At 38.0% G+C, this 25,079-nt stretch overlaps 1 protein-coding gene across 1 annotated transcript in view; it reads right to left on the reverse strand.

The window, feature by feature from the left end:
* The window catches only part of VWA8 (von Willebrand factor A domain containing 8), a 333,428-nt gene that overhangs the window by 149,772 nt on the left and 158,577 nt on the right, over positions 1-25,079 (reverse strand). The window contains exon 21 of the mRNA XM_040991347.1: positions 20,103-20,179. Within this exon, the coding sequence (XP_040847281.1) occupies positions 20,103-20,179 (77 nt within the window). The remainder of the gene's footprint in view (positions 1-20,102; positions 20,180-25,079) is intronic.

The following is a 25,079-nucleotide window of genomic DNA, read 5'->3' on the forward strand; positions in this document are numbered from 1 at the left end:
AATCAACATGCTAACATATGATTCAGGACACAGTGCTTTTATTGGTGAATCTTTCACAAATACAAAGTCTGGAACACACTCGAGTAAATTATTGATTTAGATTAAGGATCAATCTTTCACAGAAAGAATGACCCATATTTATCTATCAGTCTGTTTGTGAGCATATGTATTCAAAGTGTTTGCTCTCGAGGTTGACTAGTAAAGGGGCTTACTTTTATATCCAGTTGAGTTGAATGTGGACCGATTATTGTAGCAGATTAACATCTGCAGACTCCTCATTTATCAGGGCTTCACTTGGTATTTCTAGACTGCCTTATTTGTCTCCAGCTTAGAAGGCTTCTCCCTCTAACCTGATTTTTTTATAGATATATACATATCCCACACACATATATATACATACATGTATATTTAATTATCTTGGGGTCTGGTCTATTGTCACTGCTGACCTTTTATCCTTGCTCTCAGGTTTCTCATTACCTACTGCTCCCCTCAGGCCAACCATTATATATTGTTACTCTTTTATCTTCATCAAAATCAAATTAATAATGTATATAAATATAAATCCTGTAGAATATTAAGTAAAAATCTATAATGATAATTATTGGTGCTTATCAACTTCTGGCATGAATAAAATGTTTCTTACTCAAAATTATGAACTATAGTCACATATCCATTTCCCATATGGAAATTCACTGTAAGCAAATACTTCATAAAACTTTTTGCTAATAAACTGATTTTTAGGACTTAGAATAGACAGACAAGAACAGAGTGCAATTAACCTCACTTAAAATCACTCTTAATACTCTAGCAATAGAGAGGGGGGTGGGTGAGGAAGAAAAAAAAGATGTGTTTACACAGATTTTTATAGCAATACATGGAATTTTTCACTTCAGCCCTCACACATTTTATGGCAAACAACATTACACCTTCCAACACGAAAAAGAAAAAGAAACTGTTGCTTTATTGTCAGTAGAAAGGAAATTCAGTTGATACTTACTAAGTGTAGTGCTTAAAAGCAGATTCAAATCAGTGAAGTTAAACTGAGTTCTAGTTTTTAAAAGGCAAATAAATTTTATTCAGATTTGAATTTTTAAATTATTTTTAATTTTTTACTTTTTATTTTTATTTTAGATCATGCTTACATAGTTGATCATGGTCGGAAGGATCTAGGGTTAGGGAAAAGTGGGTGTGATCACTGTTTCCAAACTTTCTTTTCTTCCTGTTACTGGGGAAAAGGGGAGAGAACGGGAGAAGCCACACCCAGCTTCCTAACTGCCCTAGTACCCAGGTTTGGGGAATGGACATCCAATATCAATCCAGGGCTCCTGATGTGGCTCTGAGGGTTCTGCCCAGGTGATTTTGACAGTTCTGAAATGGTTTTTATCTTGCTGATCCAAGGATGAGGGAACCGTTCCAATGTCCATTGGCTGATACAGTCCACTTCAGAGTCTCCATTCACACAGATCTGTGCTGTCTTCACTTAGATGGTGTAGTTGTCCAATTCATTCTGTTCTCCTTCCTCTGCTGTGGTACCAGACGTCCTCTGCAGGACCCAATGGGCCACCATATCCTCCATGTATATGATGGCCTGCCATCTACTGCTCCTTTTTCATTAAGAAGGACTATTCCTTACAGGTAGGTCCAGACTACCTGGGCCCCACCAGACCCTTGGCCCCAGGGCTCATGGACCCAGCACCCACTGTGCTGGCAGGCCCAAGAACCTGGGCCAGGTGACCCCAGGCCCTGTGAACCCCGCCCCCCACCCCTGGGGCTCACGCAGTAGGCATCCACCACATAGGCAGGCACAACAACCCAAGCCAGGCAATCCAGGCCATGCACCAGACCACCCACACCTGGGGCTAACAGACTTGGCACCCACAAATGGGTCCAAGGACCAGACTTGAATTCTAATAGCACACAACTTGATTGATGAGATTTTTCAAAAGATTGAGAAATAAAATCTATATCTTCAAGGGAACAAGCACAAATTGGATAATTATTTTAAAAAGGCAAAAACAAAAATACAAAGAGAAACCATGGCTCTCAGCAGAGTAGTCTATGAAGAGAATCTGCAGGACAAAAGTAATTTTGCTCTGTTCTTATTATTGATCCTTTCATCTTGGGCATCAAAAGGAAAAGCAAAAGCTAGCAACATATGTAAAATGAGATGGAATTTAAAAAAATCCTTTGGCTTGTATTTCAGGGAACTGCTATGGTTATATAAGAGAACAATCCATTATCTGCTGCATAGTACTTAATAAGAAAAAGGCTGATATTTAACATAGTCTACACTATCATAAACTTAACTCTAATAAATCCAAAGTGCCTAAGGTTGTCCCAGGAAGCATATGAAATGACTCTAAAGAAGCAGGAAAAAAAGATAACTTAGTTCTTGGAGAACGCTTGATTAAAATCATTGTTAAGCATTTGTGGGCATGTTGGATAAAGATATTAATTCTCTGCATAAAAAAGCAATGGCTCAAAAAAAAATTTTCTCACAAATTTAATTTTATTTTGGCTATACCTTTTAAAATCAGTTTTGAAATTTAAAGTAAAAAGAGTTTAAAGTCAACAATTTCTACAATACTGAGGAAGAGTTAAAATACATCTTACATCACATTTCCTTATCCTAAAGTTTAATAAAGAGATGGTTTCCCAGTAACATAAGTTACCAGTAATGCTTGATGTATTACAACATTCAACTAACTGTTGACATTTATGTTATCACCAATTGTTCTCACTTCTTAACTATTGTACAAACTACAGCTGTCTATAAATTAAAGTCTGTGCCAAGAAATGGGATGCTTGAAACAATATTGTGTTAAATTCTACTCCTCTTTGCAATTTCTGTTTTCAAATTGGAGTAATTAATATTTCAGTGGTAACTTAAAATGATCCCAGATGTAAAAAAAGTAATTAAGTTTGTGTAAAGACCAGGTTTTTGTCAAAATAAGGAAAGAAATTCAACCTGTAGGCAGCAAGCACAATCTGTTCTGAAATGTTGCTTGTAAAGGTACACTGAGTTAATATCTTCATTTACTAAGGAGACAAAGATCTCAAAATACTGATGCTTATCTTGAGGCTTATGTTTTAATGAGTTGTGTTTTAATTGATGTATGATTGGCTTTTAGAAAAACAATTATACAATGATGAATGAAGAAAGAAGACACATCAGAGTTTCAAACACCTGAAAAAAATCTCCTCTGACTACATTTATTAAAGCAAAAAATGGCTATGAAAAAAGTCCACATAATAACTTGCACTAAACCTGAGCAAAGAAACACAGAACATGAATCAGGGGAACACATATTTACTCAATATTTTAATAAGAGGAATGGTTATGAAACCATTTGAAACAGTATTTTTTTAAAAACTAGTAAGTGTAATATCATTTATTCAGAGCAAATGCTAGTGATATGTTTTTCCAGTGAAGAAGGATTCTTGGTATCATAAGGAATATTATTTTTAAAAGAATTAAAAAATTTTTTTTTGTTTCCACCAAAACAAATTTACCTTTTAATTCCAATTTTCAAGAACTTTATGAGACCTCCTCAAACACAAGGGAACCTGGAAATTTCCCTGCTACAAGAATTCTGCCTGCCTATGTGCACAAGTTCATCATTCGGCTATTTCAGTGTATCCTGACATTGTGGGCATGGACAATGGCACAGAGTCCAGCATCACACTGTCAAGATACAGTAAACAGTTTCATTGGGAGTCCATCTTTGATCTGGAAGAACAGACGCATACTGCATTGTATCTTCACATATGGATACAAGTTTTTATTACACAGTTACTGTACATCCCCTTAACTGAAAAGCCGTAAAACAAAATCAACAACAGGAAGAAAATTGGAAAATTTACAACAACATGAAGCTGAATAGCATGCTACTGAGTGATCAATGTGTCGCTGAAGAAATAAAAAAGAAACAATCTTCTTGAAAAAATGATGCTACTGTATGACCTATATGTCACTGAAGGAATTAATAAGAAAAAAAAGATTTAAGAAATGAAAATAAAAACAAAAATATCAAAACCCATAAGATATAGAAAACAGTATTAAAAGGGACATTTATAACATCAGGTGCTTACCAAAAAAAACAGAAATATCACAAGTAAATGACCTAATAATGTACCTCAAAAACTTATTAAGGGCCCAGCATGATACCCTGGTGGCTGAAGTCCCTGCCTTGCATGTACCGAGATACTATATGGGCGCCAGTTCATGTCTCACTGGCCCAGCCTCCTATCCAGCTCCCTGCTTGTGGCCAGGGAAAGCAGTCAAGGATGGCCCAAAGCCTTGGGACTCTGCACCCATGTGGGAGACGAGGAGGAAGCTCTTATTCCTGGCTTTGGATCGGCTCAGCTCTGGACGCCATTGTGGCCACTTGGGGAGTGAATCACTGGACCGAGGATCTTTGTCTCTCCTTTTCTCTGACTTTCCAATAAAAACAAATAAATGTTTTAAAAGGAGTTTATTAAGGAAGGAAAAAAACAGGAAGCAAGAAATGATGAAAATCACAGCAAAAATAAATGAAATTGAAACTGAAAAACTACAAATTGCAACAAGAGGGAGCCTTTTTTTTTTTTTTAAAGAAGATGATCAAGACAAACTTTTAGCCACACTAACAAAGAGAGAAAAACCAAGTAAAATTAGAGATGGAAAAGAAAAGATTCCAAGAAACCAGTAAGATAATCTCTTCTTGCTGAATGGACCCTTTGATAATTTTGTGGTGTCCTTCATCTGTTTTAATATTTTTCATGTCAAAATCTATATTATCAGATACAAGAATGGCTACAACAGCTCACTTTTCCTTTCCATTAGTCTAGAAGAGTTTTTCCATATTTTTAGTTTCTGCTCATCTTGTTTTTTGATCCAGTCCCCTAATCTATGATGCTTGATTGATGAATTTAAGCCAGTTACATTCAGGATTAATATTGATAGGTGATAATTTGGTTTTGTCATTTATTAGCAATGAATTCTTCATTTTTTGATTTAGTCTTGTTTTGTTGTTTTATTGAGATATTCTCCATGTCTACCCTTAGTTAGGTAGGTGCTATTCATCTTCTCTGTCAAAAGAACATCTTTAAGTATCATTGAAGGGCAGGTCTGGAAGAGGCAAATTCTTTGACATTTTGTTCACTGTGGAAGAATTTTATTTCATTTTCAAAGACAAAGGATAGCTTTGCTGTGTGAGTTATTCTGGGCTGACAAGTTTTTCCTTTTAGAATTTGGAATATATCATTCCATTCTCTTCTATCCTGAAAAGTTTCCTCTGAGAGGTCAACAATGAATCTGACTGAGGTTCTTTTTGATGTTAATTAATTTTTTTGCATATTTAAAAATCTTTTCCTTGTGTTCAACTGAACAGAGCTTGATTACCATGTGTTGTGGTGAAGATTGCTTTTGATCAACCCTATTGGGTGTTTTGTGTCCCTCCTGAATTTTGTTTCTCAATTCTTTCTCCAAATTAGGAGAGTTTTCCTTTATTGTTTCATTGAATACATTTTAAAACTCAGCTTCTCTTTCTGTGCCTTCTGGAATGCCCATAACTCATATTTGTCCCCGTGGTCTCCTTCTCAGTTGAGATGTAGTCCTTGGTGCCTGCACTGATAGTCCTTGGTGAGGATCCGGGAGTCTCCAGCGTTGGTGTCCTTTAATTCTTGAATCCTTTTCTTAGCTTGACTCAGTTCCTCTTCCAGCTTTTTGATTATTTCACCATTATGGCAAGAAAAACCTTCCAATTTTGAGATTCTTCCTTTTGCCTCACTCATTCTATTATTGACACTTTCCACTGAAATTTTAATTTGCTACATTGTGTTCTTAATTTCTAATATATCACATTTAATTTGATTCATTGCTGTGATTTCCTGTATAATGTATCCCTGAATTCCTTGGTCTCCTGTATGTGCTCTTCATTGTTGTTAAGTAAAACAAGTTTTTAAAATTCTTTATCCCCCATTTCCTTGATGTCTTCTTCAGTTAACTCTAAGGTTGACAGGGGCTTTTGCTCCTTTGTGGAGGAGGCATCAGTAATATTAATTGTGCCTCTCTCTCTTCTTTCGCTCTTGGTCACTGCCTTTCTGGTTAGCAGAGTCTTCTCCTTAGGGTAGGTAGGTTTCTTAGCTGTGTTGCCTATTGGTCTACTGGTCGATTTTACTGATTGCTTTTGGTAGCCGCTTCTTCATTTGCAGCCACTTGTGCTCCTCTTTCCAGTGAGTTTCAGTCCTGGGCTCTTGTGTTCAGCTTCCTCCATGATCTCCATAGCCCCAGCTTCTGGTTTACCACTCTCCACTCCCTGTGATCTTGTTCTGTAGCTGCACTGCTACCTACACAGCTTTTCTCCCACTCCCAGCTCAAGCAGCGGCTGGGATTAGGGAAATGCAGCTGACCTAAATCATTGGGTTATCAGCATTAATGGTCTCGTCAAAACCTGCTGACCATTAGGTTTGAAGGCCACCCAGACTTATTTTGGGTGGAACCTGTACGATGCCAAGTCGGTGCCAAGTCGGTATTATTTTCCCTGTGAGACCAGCACAAAGCATTAAGGCATAAGTGAGCTCTCTCCTAGTTCAGCACTTATGCAGCTCACTGTTTTTCCTTCAGCCCCACAGCCTTTTCCTCAGTACACAAAATGTCACCCAATGTGGCACTGGTAGGGATCTGGGCCATGAAATCCACCCTGCTCCTGAACTTGCTTCCTTGGGCTCTGCCACTCTGCTTTTGCCAAAGTAAATTAGCAGGACAGGCAGTTCTATGCCTGGGTTCACCTTCTGAACCTCTGGTGAACTCCCCTTCCCACCTGGCTGCTGGAGGAGTTCTGAATGCTGATCGCCGACCACCACTGGGGTATCTGGTCACTCTGCAACATTCCTCTGCTCTCTCTGCTGTTTCCCCTCGACCATGCGGATCCAGGTGTCCCTCTGCTGTTGGCCTGTTCTCTCTTATTTCCTATGATTGTGGCCTCTGCTTCACCCTAATGGTTCTGTCTATCCCGCCATCTTGTTTCTCAAGAATTATTTTAAAGTAATGAAATAAAGGTAAAGGTCATTAACAATGGTTATAAGGAAAACAGACAGTGGCATTTAGATATGGGTTTAAAAATAAAATTTAAAACTAGACAATGTCTACAAAAGATCTTCTGTGCTCTCCACTAGAAAGCTGCATACCACATGCCACCCTGATCCAAAGAAATTCCCTCAGACACTCAAAAACAGATATGCATTTTCTTATAATTAGTACTTTTATTCAATTATGTTTCCACACAATACGCTATGATTACTACATTCTACAATGTTCCTAGTTTAGCCAATCAGTTAACTTCTTGAAACTCAAGATTATTACCTCTACAGAGGGAATTAACATCGGTCAGTTGAGATAATAAAATAAAAACAAAGGAAGATATAAGGGGTGTGGGGAGAAAGTATCCTATTACAGAGCTTTGATTATTTTGACTGTTTTGAGGGAAAAGTGCTCTCAAAAAGATAAGCAAAATATTATTGCTGCCAAAATGACTGAAAAGACTCCAGCTCTTAAAATAGTTGTTTTGGAGGACATGGAGTTTATTTAATAGTCAATCACTCATCACTAACAGGCCCAGATGCAAGATATCCTAACAGACTATAAAAGGAAGGAAGACATTAGGGGGATAATATTTATGAAAGGAAGTCTACTCTGATGCAGCACTTCGCACTTCAGAAGTGGCTTCTTGCTGGGAACAGCAGGTAGAAAATAGCTACAGCAAAACAGTCATCTCACAGATGCTAAACATTTCAAAATATGGTTAGTTTTTAAAAATCTCCTGGTTCCACTCAACAGTAGTCAAAATCAGGCTGATCATCAGGTCTTATGTACTCTGAAATAAAAACCAATGTACTAAACAGGTATCTGGCAAATTCTTTTATGTTTACTCTGAAAACTAGTTTTCCTGCTTGATAAATTTCAGAGATTCAGATTTTTCTAGTTTGGGAGGCAAGAATTTCAGTTGTGCCTTTCCATACAAAAGTGAATGACAGCATGCAGAGTTCTTGTTTGAACAGAAAGATGTATTTTAAAGCCAGATTTTAAACATGAATAGAAGAACAGATAAAAGATGATTAAAAGTACCAAGTTAAGGAGCATGCAAAGATGTGCACACAGATGCAACTGGAGTGGAAGAAGTTTCCTCCAGCAGACAAATTTGCAAATCAGAAAAGATAGCAGACTTTGCCAAGAAAAAAAAAGTGATTAGACAGTCAAAATTCATAAAACAGCCACTTTCCCATATCTGTTAATTCTGAAATCAGTCATTCAACAGACAGCTCTGGGGCATCTTATGGATATTGCATTAGATATGGGAGGAGCATCTGTGAACAAACCTGTTGGTAAAAACCCCTTCCCTTGATGACCCCACATTCCCATTTTTATGGGAACTAATCTTACTAGACTAATAATGTATAAGGTACAGTATAAACTAGATCTTGCATAAAATTCGACAGAACAACATATTTTACCACAGGCAATTCAAAGAAATAAAGATTTCAAAAAACCAAATTTTAATCAAGACAAATGATTAAGCAGACTGCTGCTACCCATGTTCATAAGTCAGCCAGGAATATCTCTTGTGGATAATAACCCAAAACACATGTTTCATGTAATACATATTGTCTAAGATGTACTGTTTATTGTCTTGTGTATATAATGCCACATTACCTGCTTTATTATAATTTCTGAATAATTATTATAACTTTACTTCTGCTTGCTAATCACCTTAGAAATACCCAAAGCTCTAGATTTTTATGAAATTTATGTATTTATTTGAAAGGCAGAGAAATAGAAGAGGAAGAAGAGGAAAGAGAGACAAGTTGCGAGTCAGGAAATCTACCCAGGCTTTCCCAACAGGTGGAAGGAACTCTAGAACTTGAGTCATCACCTGCTGTTGCCAAGGCTGTATATTTGCAGGAAGCTGGAATGGGAAGTAGAGCTGAGACTCACACCCAGAGTCTCTAATATGGGGCAAGGGCATCCCAAGTGCTGTCTGAATTCTGCCTCTGTCTTCTTTTTCTCACGTTTCTCCCAATGCTCTGGTTTTAAATTAGCCAGATTCTAATCACTCAGTTCAAAGAGAAAACAGCACATAACTCAATGCTAATTTGGAAAAGTCTTAAAGGGAACTTGTCTTTATGCTTTCTAGAATTTATCTTAGTTTTTCTTAAAAGTGGAAACTGGTGCGCTGTAATTTTTTGCAGCAACAATTGAAAAGGAGTTTGCTTGAACTCCAGCCTTCTTGGGGTCATGTGAATTGCAGAAGGATGAGTTACCTGTGAGGAATGAGGGAGGAGGACTGCAGCAGCCCTCTTAAGTATGTTTGTCTCCTACGCCTTAACAGCTGATGTCGAGTGTGAATGTTATTCCATAATACATCCAGCTTGTTTCAGTGCAAAAATGTTTAAGTCGCAGTTAGGAAAACAACAGCAAGAAGCGGTTGCCTTGAGCCAATACCTTTAGGAAATGGGGTTGCATTGAAAACAGCTGACACTGCACAGCAAGCTCAGCATCTGGATGTCTTTTCTGTTCTGGCATCTATCACATTATTTCTTGAACCTAAGTTAAATTAAAGAGTGGCCATAAATGGCAATCATTCTTTTTTTCATTGCTTTATGAACTATGTCAGGACAATCACTAGGAAGTTGGAAGTCTCTTCAAAATGATGTAGAAAACGCAGTTTAGACATTTTCTGACTCTTGCAGGAGGTATTTCAACAACTTCTTTTAAAGATAACTCATTGCTGTCATCATCATGGGAATGAAAAGATAACCTTGTTTCCTGCGCAGTCTCTTTTGCTCTTTCAGGATGAATAAGATGCAATTCATTTGTCCTGATTTCTCATCTTAACTTAGGTAACTCTGCTTTTTAAGCTTGGCCATAAAATCCCCAAAACCACACCTGCTGGGGTCTGTGCAGTAGGTGTGGATGGCACGAAGGTGTGAAGAGAACAGCTCCCCTGCTTGGCAGGGCCCGGGGGAGCTTCCAGCTGTTTGGCAGGGGACAGAGGATTTCTCTCTGACCACCCTGACGCTGTTTCACCCCCTGTCTGCGTGGACACTCAAGCACCCCACTAAGAATTCTGTAATCTATTGAGGCATTGTTTGCCACTGATGCGAGCTTGAGAGTTAATGTCACTGATAATGTCTTGGTGAGTGGGCCTTTGACAATTTACACACAGGAGCACAATTAAGCCCATGCCATTTCTGGACACCTTATTGTGTACCTACCCATTGCCCTGAAATCGGGCCCAGACATGTAGCACACCTTCTGGGAACGGGCTTGAAAATATCCTAAATATTAATGCAAGTGATGGGAGTGAGAGCTGAAACTGCTATGGCAATAAATACAGTTATTGTTATCTCAAAGGCTAGCTTGTCTTTGTAATTTTTTGGAGCATAGGAAACTGTTTTAGCTGCTTTTATAATTTTTAGCTAGAAGAATTAAGGATGCTTTTATTAAAGAAAAATGCTTTTGATTATTTCTGTATTGTTTATGGGGTTGTAGGAGTCTATAGTTGTAGAGAGATTTAACATTTGAAGTTTCTGTTTTAGATTTTAGGTTTTTTCCCTTGTAACCTATTTTCCCATTAAATGATGGGTAAATTGTAGAAGTAAAAATGTGGTGGGAAAGTACTACTGATTAGCAGGTAATCGCATGTGCCTTGGCTTGGAGTCCTGCCTGTTGCTCCATGGCTACTGTTGAAGAATAAATAATGGCTTGCTTTGAAGAATATGGATACAGTATTTTGCAGATTCATCTTTAGGGGCACCTGCTTAGCCTTGAAGTGCAGACGGAGTGACCAAACGTCCGTACCTGCCCCCTTAGTCCTGAAGTAAAACCAGAATAATTAGTTGCTTGTGCAGAGGCTTGTGAGGTGTTTCAAGTAAATAAAAAGGACAGCTTTTCTTGAGCTGTGGTGAGAATGCACCAAGTGTCTGTGTCTGTGTCTCTTTATCACCGACTCCACGCACCCTTCCCGAGCTCCGAACTTGGCTGGAGCTGGACTCCGGCGCACACCAAAAAGAAGAAAAAAGAATATACATACGAAACAGCTGAACATTTAAAAACTAAAAAAAAAGGGCATTTTTACAGTATTTAAGAGAGTAGAGACAGGACACTGTCCAGTGCTGCTCAATTGTGTGCCCTCATTGAGACCTTTCCTGACCACTCTGTTTAAGATTGTAATCCCAGGATGGCTATTTAGCCTGATGGCTAAGAAGTCCTTGTTCCATATCTGAGTAGCTCAGTTCACTAACTGGCTCCAGTTCCTGACTCCAGGTTCCTGCTAATGCACACCCTGGGACGCAATGGTGATGACTCTAGTAGTACTATTACCCCATTAAAGACCAGGATTGAGTTCTCAGCTCTTGAACACTGCCCTGGCCCAGTGTTGGCTATCACAGACATTTGGAGAATAAACCAGCACACATTGTATATGTCTCAAATATACAAATAGAAAAAACAAAAACGTAACTACTTTAATATCTTCCCCTCCCTTTCTTCCTTTCTACTTCTTTCCTTCCTTTATTGTTATTTGATAAACTATATATTTTAATTATTTTGTTCCCTCTCCCACCAGCAAGTAAATCATAAACATGAAGCCTATGCTTTTACACATTTTTTTTGGTACTTTTATTCACTAATGAATCAGTCCTACTAACAAAAGCAACCAGCATATGGCACATGTTCAATACTGCTTGTTGAAATGCATGCACTTCACCTACTTCGATCATGTTCTTTAAGGCCATACTGAATTACTACAAGTTCCTTAACCATTATGTTTGTTTCTAAAAAAAAAGTTTTAACTAATTAATTTGTTAGTTTGAAAGGCAGAGCAACTGGGAGACAGAGCTCAAGAGAGATATGAAGAGATCTTTCATCAGCTAGTTCATTCTTCAAATGTCTGTAACAGTCAGGTCTGGGTCAGTCCAAATCCAGGTTTCAGTGATTTTTCTCTCTGGTGACAGGGGACCAAACATTTGGGTCATCTGCTGCTGCTTATTACATTCGTGGGAAGTGGAACAGCTGGGATTCAAATTAGCGTGTTGATAGGGGTGCTCAACTCACTATGTCACAATGCCAGCCTCCTTGTGTTTATTTATATGTATTGCTTTGTCTTTTCTGGAAAAATTTTCTCTCTTCTTTTCCTTTTCCTTTTCCTGACAGCTAAAGTCCATTCCTTAAATGTTCAACCCATATGTCCCTTCCTTTTAGAAGCATCCCTTATTTCTCACTTCTCCCACAGAACTGTTCCAAAGAATTTACTTTATATCTTAGGAGCTTTTTGTTCATACAACTGCCTCCCTCACAAGGTATAGTAAGGATAAACAAAGGTAGAACATCGTTTTTAATATACCTACTATCACTAGGCTTCATGGCTGGAGACATACCAAAAACACTTAAACAAAGAGTGAAGGAAGCTATAAGTATGCTATGCAAATATTAATTGTGTACTTCAATGATTAAAGATTATTGAGGCTAGTGCAGGTAAAGCCACTATCTACAATGCTGGTATCCCCTGTGGAAGCTGGTTTGAGTTCTTGCTGATCAACTTGCAATTCAGCTTCCTGCTAATGGAAAAACAGCAAAAGATGGCACACAAGTATATGGGCCCCTGCCACCCACATGGGGCCCTGCAGTGAAGCTCCTGGCTCTGGTCTGTGCCAGTTTCAGCTGTTGTAGCGAACTGGAAGGTGAACTCTCTCTCTGATTCTGACTTTCAAGTGAATAAATTCTTTTTTAAAAAACAGATTATTGTATTGGGAGGGTTATTAAAGTGAACAATTCAGATATCATGCTCTTGGGAAGCTCCCGTGGCAGGCAGAGATAGTTACAGGACAATCAAAATTCACTTCACAAAATGATAAGAGCTTTAATAAACTCAAAACAAAATTCAGGCATGGACGTTTGACCTAGCAGATAAAGCCACCAATTTGAATGCCATGATCCCCAGGTTGGAATCTGGCTCCACTTTCAATTCTAGTTTCCTCCTAACGCAGACCATAGGAGGCAGTAGGTGCTGGCTTAAGTCGATGGGTCCCTGCCACACACACATGAGATCTGGATTGAGCTCCTGGTTTCCACATTCAACATGGCTCATCCCTAGCTATGGTAGGCAGTTGTGGAAGGATCCAACAGATGGAGATTCTGGCTGTGATCAAGAGTGAAGTTTAATAATCTGGAGGAGTGGTCAGTGAAATAGAGGAAGAAATTTAGTAAGGATTACAAATATAATGCTGGAATTTTCTAAAGCAATTTATTGTACACAGACTGAAGTATATAGTATAAAACTTTGTTGGCCAACTCACATGAATAATACTTAACTAAAAATATTATTTGATTCAGTAAAACTGTCCAGTGGCAATACTAAGCCATGGTTAGAGCATACGGCCAAAGTCGGAACTTATAAAGCGAGCTGCGTGAGCTGAGCCAAGTCATTTCACTTGTCTCTCAATGGCCCCATCCACAATGCTGACAAATGGTGCAGCTCTTATAAAGTCATAGTGAGCAGTAACAAATCCTGATTTGAAAACAGGTCTGAACAGTGCCTAGCATACAATAATTGCTACATAAACAATTAAGAAGGAAAAATAATATGGGAATTTAAATGTTTTCAGAGAACAGAGAAAAGTTGAAAGTTATTATCAAACCAAACAGCTATGTAGAAGTTAGGGGCACTGTCATAACAATTCTGTGCAGAGACAGTAGGAGGCATTCTAAGTGGGAAAACTGTCCAACTGCTGATAAGAATGTTCTAAAACTGCTTTTTTCAAACCTACAATGGAGACGACCAGACACATCCTATGTAGGAGCGGACATGTGCCATGCCTCTTGGTCTCACTGGCTCTATCAGTGCTAAGGATGGCGTGATGGCTCAAACACAATTTCTTTTTTTTCCCCATGAGACATAGAAAAGCTTTTACTTTTGCTATTTTTGGCAATTACTTCTATCTGCCCTCTGGGACTCGTGAATGTCAAATTTCATACTGTCACATTCAATTTTCTTCAGCCTAAGGAAATGCTTACATGTTCAATGAGGTACTTCATTGTAAGGCCTGCTATAATTTCACTCCAGGATAGTTGATTTTTACAATGGTCAACAGTACAGTTTTGTATTTAATTTGCTAAATGTTTTACTTCATTTGGCTTTATGGGGGAAAAAATTTAAAATGTGAGAGACAAAAAGCAAGTGCTTTAAAAATAATCATGCATATGCAGTGTTCTAACTATCTCAGCTGGTTAGAGAACCTACACAGCACAGCCTCGGGTCTATTATGTAAGCACATAAGGGACCTCACTTCATTCTAAAACAATGAGCCGTGCCTTTAGGTAGGGATGGCTAATCACAGGGAAGCTTGGACTAAAAAGTCTGGATAAAATTAGTACATACTATAGTAGTCATTTCAACAAAGACAGCAGCATCCACTCTTACTGAGAACGACATGAAGTGTCTGTCTCATGACTGGTTGACCATATGTAAGGGAGTCACTCTTCATTTCTCTTTTCCCCTCAGTTTTTATGTAGTCTCAGTGATTCTAGTTATTTAAAACTATTTCAGTATGTCCTCTTTTTTCATTATTTTTGTCAATATGTTCAGTCCCAATGATTTAATCTGGATTACTGAAACACCTCCTCATGTTCTTTGTGATTTAAGTCCCATCTGACTCTGATGATACACTCAGCTGATGGTTGTATGAGCCGTCTTGTTTTTAATTCCATTACATTGCATTCAAGATAAAATCCAGGCTTGCCAGGGACCTTCCTTCCTGAGACCACAGATTTCTTGCATCTCCATATACAGACTCCAAGCTAACTAATCAGCCTTTCATTTTCTGGTTTTTATGTTGTCTGCTTTGCAATGACCATAATGATGCTTTCTCCATTCTCTTCTTAGGAAATGCCTACTTACTCCTAAGACTCTGTTTAAGCACCCTTTTATCTAGTACCTTCCAGCAAACATCACGCATGGAATCAGAGAGAGAGAACACCCTTTCTTAAGGTTGTCAGGGCATCTGTACATGCCTTTTTCATTGCTTATATACAACAACTGTTATAACTGCTAATGTATTCACACCATACACACTGAAAAGCTGGCAAGCACCTCTAAATCAACACTATATAGTCACCAAAATGCTATCAGTGCCTAGTCAGCTACCAGCAAATAAAAGGACTTTAATAACTATACGTACATTTAATAAGCACATCAGTGAAGTAACACAATGAACAAACCAGACTCCTGTCCCCCAAAAAGTTCTCTATGTATTCCCTACCTGGAGAGGCATGACTGGGAAAAGGTAAGAGGATGGAACTAAATTACAGAAATTACTGTAATTCAAATCAATAGGAAAGTAGGGTGTCCAGCAAGAAACTGGAACTTATATTTGCCTGGATGTTTAAGAGCACCAAAGTGTTAATCACTGTGCTTCGCCCATTGCGTGATTTTCTTATTTAATCTTCAGATTACCTTACAAGATATTATTTTAATTTTGATAGGTAAAGAAGTCAAAAGAGCTCAAGGCCACACAAGAGTCAGGGTACGACATGATCGCTTAAACCCACGATTTTTCTACCACAGTGGTACAAATTCAGTCCTGTGAAATTTCAGAAGGAACAGTTTTAGTCAGAAGGAAAAATTTAAGAAGATCCTATGTAAAAATAACAATGAGCCAGCACTGAAGGGTGAGGAAACAAATGAGGGTGAATTTATACGGAGCAGTAAAAACAGGTAGGGATGCATATTTGAAATTTGTTGATAGGAAACAGATCTAGCCTGGAAACAGTTACACATATGTGATGAAAATCCAACTATAAGAGGCAGTAGGGTCATAAAAGGCAACCTGACAACTCTATATTTACTATGGCCACCGCTGTCAGAAAAACAATCAACAACATAACTCATGCTGGCTAATGACTGGTCTTGTGACATCATCTTCAGCTACAAAGGGCAGCAAAAAACAAACAAATCTGGTCACATAAACATTCAAAAACCTTAGGATAATATAAACTTTATTATAGAGGTATGCCTTTATCCAACTAGAGAATAGAGTTACAGAAGTTAACATATTCAAGAGTCCCCTTTAATATCAAATTAGCATAACGTAGAAAACAATGGATGCACTTCACAAATGTGAAACATAAAATCTACTGTTTGACTACACGAGATGAGAGAAGCCCAAGTCCTTCCACATAGGAAGCAACATCATCAGAACAACAGCCAGGAACCACGATCGGTCATCAGAATCAGAACAACAATAAACTTCCCTCGAGACAAGGGAGAGGAGCCCTCTCCAGTCCTCGCCTAGTTCCAGCTCTGGGCCTATACCCTCTCTAATGACCAACAAGGTGGCTCCAAAACCCCCTTCCCCCCAGCACACACGCACACTCACACACACACACTCACACAAATAGGAATAGATAAGCAGAGAACAATAAAGAAAGATAGGTCATCAAAGACCCATACATACCCAGTTAGATAGAGCACAAAGAACAAGTACTCATCAACAAAGTTTGAGAGATTTCTCTGCAACTCCCCCCAAACTAGTCATGCACCTCAATTATTAAAATGCCATTGAACTAGTCATAGGAGGTTCTTAACAATCTACATGTAATTTCAACGTATTGATTACTCAGTACTGTGTAATTTAATTCAATAACGATATATATCGTGCTGCTGGGGCATCTAATTGAACGGGATCATGCACTTTTGGCCCTGCCTCCGGACCAGGGAGGGTCTCTCCAAGAAGCGGAGGAACTTATCTGAAGACTAAGATGCTGGACTCTATGCTTGATATATGCTTGCGGTGAAGGTGTCTCAACTGATCTTGAACTGAGGTCTCATAACAGGGTGGAGGAATCCACCAGGCGGGGAGGGATGGGGAGAATCCCAGTACCTATAAAACTGTATCTCATAATACAATGTAACCAATAAAATAAAAAAAAGAAAAAGAAAAAAAAATCTACTGTTTGAAATGTATACCATCAAAAGAAATCACTTTTATTAATCTTTTAAATTCCATAAGTCATACTCTTAAGACAACATTGTGATTTTATTTGCTTATATTATGAAATTTGATCATCTAAATGTAATAGTACAGTACTTAAATATTCATAGTTTGGTGGTGGTTTTACTTATCAAGATTGTGATTTGAAAGGCTCTTAGAACTAAGTTTGTTCAAATTCACAGGCTAAACTGAGTATAACTGATTATCTGGATGATAATATCACAAATCCATTACAGGGAATCTAAAATGAACAAAGTACAGATTTTATGTAGATCATCCAGAGATCAGGAAACTCCAACCCCCTTTGAAACTGTTACTTTTTATGTCTTATGTAAGAGGAACACATGTTTATTGTCCTCTTACAATAATTTTGTGAGCTTATATTTTATGGTAAGTCTAGCCCTAAAGCCGAACATAATACAGAAAAGAACCTCCCACATTAAGATCAGTGTAAATGCACACACAAAAGCCAGGTCTCAGGATCATCTAGGTAGTGGTTCTTGGAGGTCTCCCCAAACAGACTGCAGCATCCAATCACCAACCTCAGGGAACATCATAAAGACATATGGTCTGGCCTTGGAGCACATTTACAAGATTGGGCCATCTTCACTGCTGACTCCCGTGCAAGGATAAAGAACACAGCTATATGCTAACAGAAGACAAGACAGCCTGCTCCTCTAATCCAACAGAAGACTTCAAGTACCTCATCAAAGGGTGGAAAGAAGAGCAAGTTGAACAAAACTCCAGACCAGGTTCTACAGTAACCACCAAAGTTTGTGAACTCACTAAGGTAGACACAGACAGCCAAATAGGCCTTACACAGAACTTTTTGCTTCTAGTACAATGAAGCCAACAGTTTTTCAGAACAATCAAGACCACTCAAATGACACCCTCTGGACATTCTTCTTCCCTTCAATGTCCCTAAGGCAACAACAAATTTCATCTCCATCCTCTGGCACTGAGGTAGTCTGACATGAAGAGCAGCACAGTGCACCATCTTTCCCTTCCCCTGCATCCCCCCCCCCACCATGGACAGGAAGGAAGGAAGGCAGACGGTCTTTTCATAGATGCATGCTCTTACAAACTTTATCAGTGGGATACAAATGCACGAATTTGCTTCTGGACACTTATTCTGTGAACTTTCTTCTTACCAATATTCTCTTTTTGTTTGCTACACCTTCTTCTATGAATTTGAAGAATTTCTTTCAGGATATCTTTATAGAACAAGTCCGGTGATAATAAAATGTTCTCAGCTTTTGTTCGTCTAGGAATGTCTTTATCTCCTTCACACCTAAAGGGCAGTTTTGCTGATACAGCATTCTTGGTTGGAAGACCTTTTTCCTTTAGAACTGTAAAAAATCATACTACTCTTTTCTGGTCAATAGCAGTCATTTTTATCATCATCTCTTCAAAAAAATATTTTGTCCAATTTCTCCTCCCTTTTGAGAATCAAAAGACTGGGTTGTAAGCTGCTGTCTTGAGTTGCCATTTCTGTACTGAGAATTCCTAACCATTCCCTTCTTACATTAATTTTCCCTCTTGAATACATTAATGTCCCCTGTACTATAGGCTTTATCTCTTAATTTCATCATCTGTCAATTTTATTTTGTTGACCAATTTTCTGCTTTTTTGCTTGTGTAGTAATTTTCTTTTGAATCCTTGACATTATGAATGCTATCTTATGCAGTGTTGAGATTTTGCAATCCGCCTTAGTTGGGTGTTAGGTTTTGTCCAAGTAAGCAGTCTACTTGCCTTTGAATTACTTTAATCTTTTCAAGACATGCACCTCTGCCTTTTGAAACATTTACTTTTTATTTTTAAATCCCTTTGTATTAAAAAAAACTTCCGAAATGCTGGTTATAGTAAATATGCTTGATTCTTCAAGACTTATTTTTAATCCTTTTAAGAGTGGCCATAGAGTAAGTTTTTATTTTAGGAATAAATTAATTCATTGTTTTTTTTTCTGTTTTTCTTCTGGTTTTAAAAATATACACATTAATTCTATTTGTAAAGCACAAATTTTGTGATTTTTTTTGTATCAGTTATCAGGTGTGTTTATTGACAGGTTTTATCCAGGTAAGAGTTCGATTTGTTGTTTAGCCACAGATCTCTGGAAGTTATTCTTTCCCACTGTTGGTGAACTGTCTGGTTATGCGGTGGTACTTTGGTACTTTCATTCTATCACAGCCAGAGGTATTAATTCCTACAGAGACTTTTTGGACATGTCTCAGAATACCTTTAGTCCTTTCTTCTTTCTCCACTGACCCAATAACTCCTCTCACTCTTCCATGACTTTGTTTTTCAAGGATTCTTAATTATTTAGCATAAGGACCCAAACCAGACTAATTATAACTCCATTCAGTGTTCTTTCCTTTGCACTATATTTTATCTCATGGAACTAAAACAGTACAATCTAAGCCAACTATAAATTGTTCACCACTTGTTATATTTCTACACTTCTCTCTTTTATTTGTTGCTATTTTTGTTGCTTTTGCTTATTTCTGGTGAATTTGTTGTTTACATTTTATTTTTACAAATTTGCAACTGCTTCACTAATACAGCTACAAATGGTTTGCATTGAGGATATTTATTTGGTCAAACTACTTCTAGACCAGTTCTCTGACCATACAAAAACCAAATAACCCACAAAATGTTTAAAAGGAAGGCAAGGAGACATTAATGACATGCTCTTTGACTCATTCCTGAGTTTCTTATCTGATACCTTAGACTCACATAATGTATTGTTTCTTCTTTTAAGCTATCTTAGCTTCTTTCTAAAGAACAGGCTTAGGCTCTACATAGTTTCCTTAACATTGTTGAGGTCTGCTTCCAGAATGTAATGTTCATCATTCTTTGTCCACAAAGGATCTATTAATTCATACTTATAAAGCATTAGTCACTTTAAAAATAAATTTTGCGTGATTTTATTACCTTGTAAGGAAAAGAGAAATAAGAGCAGGAGAACAGAAATGAAACTGGTTTATAAAACGAACACGTATGAATACATTTATAATTGTGTCAAGGAAAAATATGTGATTGAATCATTTGAGAGATCTTGGGTCTGCGACTCTTACCTATGCAGCTGGATATATTCTCGAGGTCTGTTGAGCAGGTGAAGAAATCTGTCAACAATCTTATTTTTTCCTACACCCTGTAATTATACAAACATGATTTTAGAAAGACATTTTTACTTGGAGGCCACTGTATGCCAAAGCACAAGAATCTTACCAAAAACCATTTTGTCAAAGTTGTGCTGATTTACTTCGTTGTTAATGAAAACCAAACTGGCAAACATATGTAGCACAACTTCTAAGATATAAAGTTTTTTTTTTTAATTTACTTCTAAGCACACTAGTTCTAAGCTATTCTTATTTTAAAAGAAGTTTGTAAATTAACTACTAATTTTGAATTGTCTATTCCACCATAATTTTACATTAAAGTCTAAATATTACAACACGATATTAGTTCAAAGTTGGAAAAATGCCAGCAAAGGAGATTAAGTATGAAATTAATGCTTTTCTAGTAAGTTCTTCAGGAGTATGTTTTCAGTAAGAGGAGTCTGGTCACAAATGCAGGTCCACATGGCTGCAATGCTTATGTTTTTTAGCTCCTACAAGGTGGATTATACTTCTTTCAGTTTGGAACCATTTAGGTAATCTGAGATTTAAGTAATCTCTTTCCACACGTCTAGTGTCTGCAACTGTTTACAGAGGGTTGGCTGTGACCCAGAGATTCATGCACTGAAGTCTGATTAATGTGGAAGTGTGAAAGTTTCATCTAGTGAAGTGGTGTGAAACCTTTAATAAGTGGAGCCGAGTGCAAGGGTTTAATACTCATCTCCTGTGGTTAGTTTTCCCGAGAACAGATTATTTTGAAAGGAGCAAGACTGGCTCCTACATTTCTTCTATTTACTTTTCTATCATGTGATCTCCTCTTCTGAAACACGCTCTCACCATAATGTCATTTGCATGTTATGGTATAGTCAGGGGGCCCTCACCAGTATTAAGCACATATAAACATGATGGTCTGGGACCTCCAAACCTATGAGCAAAATAAATCTCAGGTATTTTGCTGTAACTATAGAAGATGAAGCAATACAGGATCTAAAATTTAAAATTATATATTTAGGTGGACAAGGATATAGTACAGTATACAAGTAGCAACAGTTGAAGCCCAACAAGGAAGCAGGAATTAAACCAACAATTTTACTGCAAGCGCAAAGATCTTTTGCAAAACAGCACTTTGCAAGCACTAAGAATAATAATTCAAATCAATCAAATGGGTATTTACCAAATGCCACAGAGGGTGAGGCCATGCCTGTTTTATTGTTATCATTATATTAGGAACCCAGAACAGTGGCCAATAGAAAGAATGCATTCTGTAAATATTTATCAAATTAATGAATGAACACAGGGAGTGGGGGCAGTGGTGGAAAGCAGTTGCAAATACCGGTGAAACAGAAACAATCACCCTGCTAACAAGGATACTGAATAATGGAATATGTGAAGAGTTATAGAATAATAAAAGCTAGATAAGTTTTCCAAATGATCTAACTCATTTCATCTACAAAAAAAAAATCAATACTATCACAGCAAAATGTCAAACCAACAAATTTACTAAAGTAAATGCAAAGGTTCATTTTGTGTTCTAGAAATCATTTCTGGAATTGGATTTCACTCAAAATACTTTCCAGCCTACTACAGAAGAAGAATTGAAAAAAAATCACACTTGCACATTTATGTGCCAATTACAACAACCGGGTAAGCTTTAAATGGTACTACTGTAATGAACATAAAATGTGGGGCCAGCATCACAGGGTCATTGCCTGCAATGCCAGCAACCTCTAGGGAGCACCAGTTCCAGTTTAGTTGCTCTAGTTCCTGTTCAGCTCCCTACCAATGTGCTTGGGAAAGTGGCAGAAGACGGCCTAAGTCCTTGGGTCCCTGCACTCATGTGGGAGATGCCAGATGAAGCTCCAGGCTCCTAGTTTTAGCTTGACCTGGTCCTGGTTGTTGCAGTCATTAAGGAAGTGAGCAGAGGATAAAAAAATCTGTCTCTTCCTCCATCTCTGTAAATCTGCCTTTCAAGTAAACAAAAGGAATTTTTCTTTAAAAATCCCCACAAAACATTAAATAGATGAGTGAAACATCTATGCTAACATTTCAGCTGTTACAGTCAGTGATCCTAGACGAAAGCAAATTACATAAACTCATCATATTGTTAGAAATACAGAGGACTTCTTGAACGAAATAAGACACAGAGAACTACTATGAAGGAGTTGATCCTTCCTCCGTATTGCTAGTTATTGAATCAGCCACAGCTTTCAAATTCCTTCTGAACAACACACGCTTCATGAGTTTACAAATATCATGAACACAGAATGTCAGGTGGGATTCTCAGCAGCTAGAAAGGAGTTCTTTTGCTGTCCAAGTGTTCGGGGCTTGTGAATTTGAGTCTCAGCTGTCTTCTTGTACCATATACTCTGGGAAATCTCACCCATTCCATGACTTCAGTCATCCCTATGGTGCATACTTTTCTTAGCTCTATTTGAGATTCCCTACTGCTACCAACTGAACCTCTGCACCAGATATTCATGCTGAATTTACTACGCTCCCAAAACTGCTCTTTTTTCTTTTGACCTCAATGAACAGTATTGTCATACTATGCCCAATTGCTTACTGAAACTCAGATTTTTGACTGCTGTATTCCTCCCCCCTTGTTATTCTTGATGTCACTAGGATCACTGCAATCCCTACTCACAAAACTTGTATTCCCTTTCCTTCCATTCCTCACCATCTAGTGTTACAGCAAAATACTAGCTGGGTTTGGTACAGAAGTAATTGATGATAGCTACATACTCTGGCCACACTCATAGTTTACAGGCTAGTGGGGAACACAGACAGTAAAACAAATGTAACAGATGCATGCAACAGATGCCATGATATGGGACAACTAAGATACTTAACCAAAGTACTTAAAAAGTATACTACACAAAGTGTTAAGCTGGAATATTAAGAAAGAAAAAGGGTGCAGGACAGGAGGAGACAGAGGAGTGCTCCAGATGGGGACCAGCATCTGTACAGACTTTTGAGTATTAATATGAGCAAAAGACCTGAGTAGGTCTATCAGAAGTCAAAATCCAAAAGATACCTGAGGAAGAATGAGGCAAAATACAACATTAGAAAGATAGATGGGGCCTAGCTCTGTCAAAACATTGGAAACCATTTAAAGGAGTTTGTACTGTGTCTTAAAATCCCCAAGAAGCCATTGGAGGAGAGGAGAAACAGGAGGAGTTTTTCTGGTTTAGAAAATCACTGTGATGGAGTCATCTGGTGGGGAGCAAAAAGAGAATCTGGAAACTCCTTTGAAAAACTCAAGCAGGATGTAATAGTGACCTAAACCAACCAGGAAAAAGACATGGAAGATTTAAAAGGTACTTAGAAAGAATGACAGGGCTTGGTAATGGAGTAGATGAGGGATTAGGAGATTGAAGAGTCTCATCTCAGAGTGTCTCCACTGAGATAAGTAAGAGAGGGAAGTGAATTTCCTGGGGAGAGAGGGAAGTCTGGTATGAAAAGGGCAGTTTAATTTTGGATATGTTTATTTTGAAGGGCTGGCTTCCCATTCTGCTCCTTCCTCTCCAATGCACTGTCTCTGCCCAAGGATAGTTCATCTTCTTCCCAGCTTCCTGGAAAGGATCACAATTTGGTTTCACATCTCCAGAACCCCACAACAGGCTAACCCACAACTAAGTCCAATGTTTTTGTAAAACAGAGATCTGGTCAGGTCATTTCCTACTTCATTTTAAGAAACTCTGATAGTCCTTCGAGGAAATGCTGAAAGCATAATCTAGAAAAGAAATTTTGTAAATATCCTGGCCATAATGAAATAATTGCAGGTACTTTTTCCTTGTAGTCACAGTTTTCACCAAGAACAGAAAATCCTTAGCATGATGTTTGAATAAATATAAACAGAGTCCTAATTTCCATTGTAAAAAATCAAACATACTCATTTTTATCATTAGGTCACAGAAAATGAAACATGAACCCCCCTACTTAGGTCTTTGTCACTGTCACATACAATCTGTAGATAATAACTAATAGTACGACAACTTGGAGAGAAAAGGAAAAGGAAGTTATATGAAGTGTTCTTCCACAAGGCAGAAACTCTTTCTGGAACCTTCTGCTTTCATTGTACACACAAAGAGAAAGAAACTAACATCAAGGAAGCCCTCTCCTGCATGCAAAAATGTACCTTCTTTTATCAGCACTTGCTGTTCATATCAGACCTACAAGTGGGAGGGAATGTATCAGTTCTGGAGAGAAGCAAGTTCCAGGAAGCTTGTATCTTGTGCACAATGACAATTTCATTCCATCTCACCAGATTTAGATGTACTTTTTATTTCTTCCTACTATAAAACAAAGGTTAGGAGATGCGATATCTGAACTGATTTGCATAATAAGTATATATCTTGATGTCATAAAGACAAAGAGCAATCAGATCAACCTTATAAAATCATCTACAACAGATTTGGAAAAACCCTGCATGGCATCTAGGGTTTATAGGGGTAAACAGTGAGAAAGTAAATCCAGATCTTTCCATCCACAGGGGGAAAACACTTTATTTTGAAAGCTAAAAGACAGAAAACTTCCATCTGTTGCCTCACTTCTCAAATGCCTGTGATAGCCAAGGCTAGATCAAGCCAAACCTAGGAACCTGGAACACTGGCCAGTCTCCCACATGGATGGTAGTAATCCAAATACTTGAGCCATCATTTGCTGCCTTCCTAGAGTAAACACTAGCAAAGATGCATCAGAATAGACCTGGAACTGAGCCAGGCACTCAGACCTGGAATGCACAGGTCCCAAGTGGTACTTCAACCACAGTACCAATCACACATCATAACATAAACTTGGTAATTGAGTGTTTTCCATTGCCAGTGCTTAATTTGCCCTGTGATTTCTGGAACATTGTTACTTTTGGTCTTCCTTCCAGTTTCCTCAGTTCTTTAATAGGTTTCATAAAGCTGGTTGTTTGTGTAATATTTAGAT

The sequence above is a fragment of the Ochotona curzoniae genome, unplaced genomic scaffold (assembly GCF_017591425.1).
Source record: "Ochotona curzoniae isolate NIBS_2020 unplaced genomic scaffold, NIBS_Ocur_1.0 contig_64, whole genome shotgun sequence".
Classification (NCBI taxonomy): Eukaryota; Metazoa; Chordata; class Mammalia; order Lagomorpha; family Ochotonidae; genus Ochotona; species Ochotona curzoniae.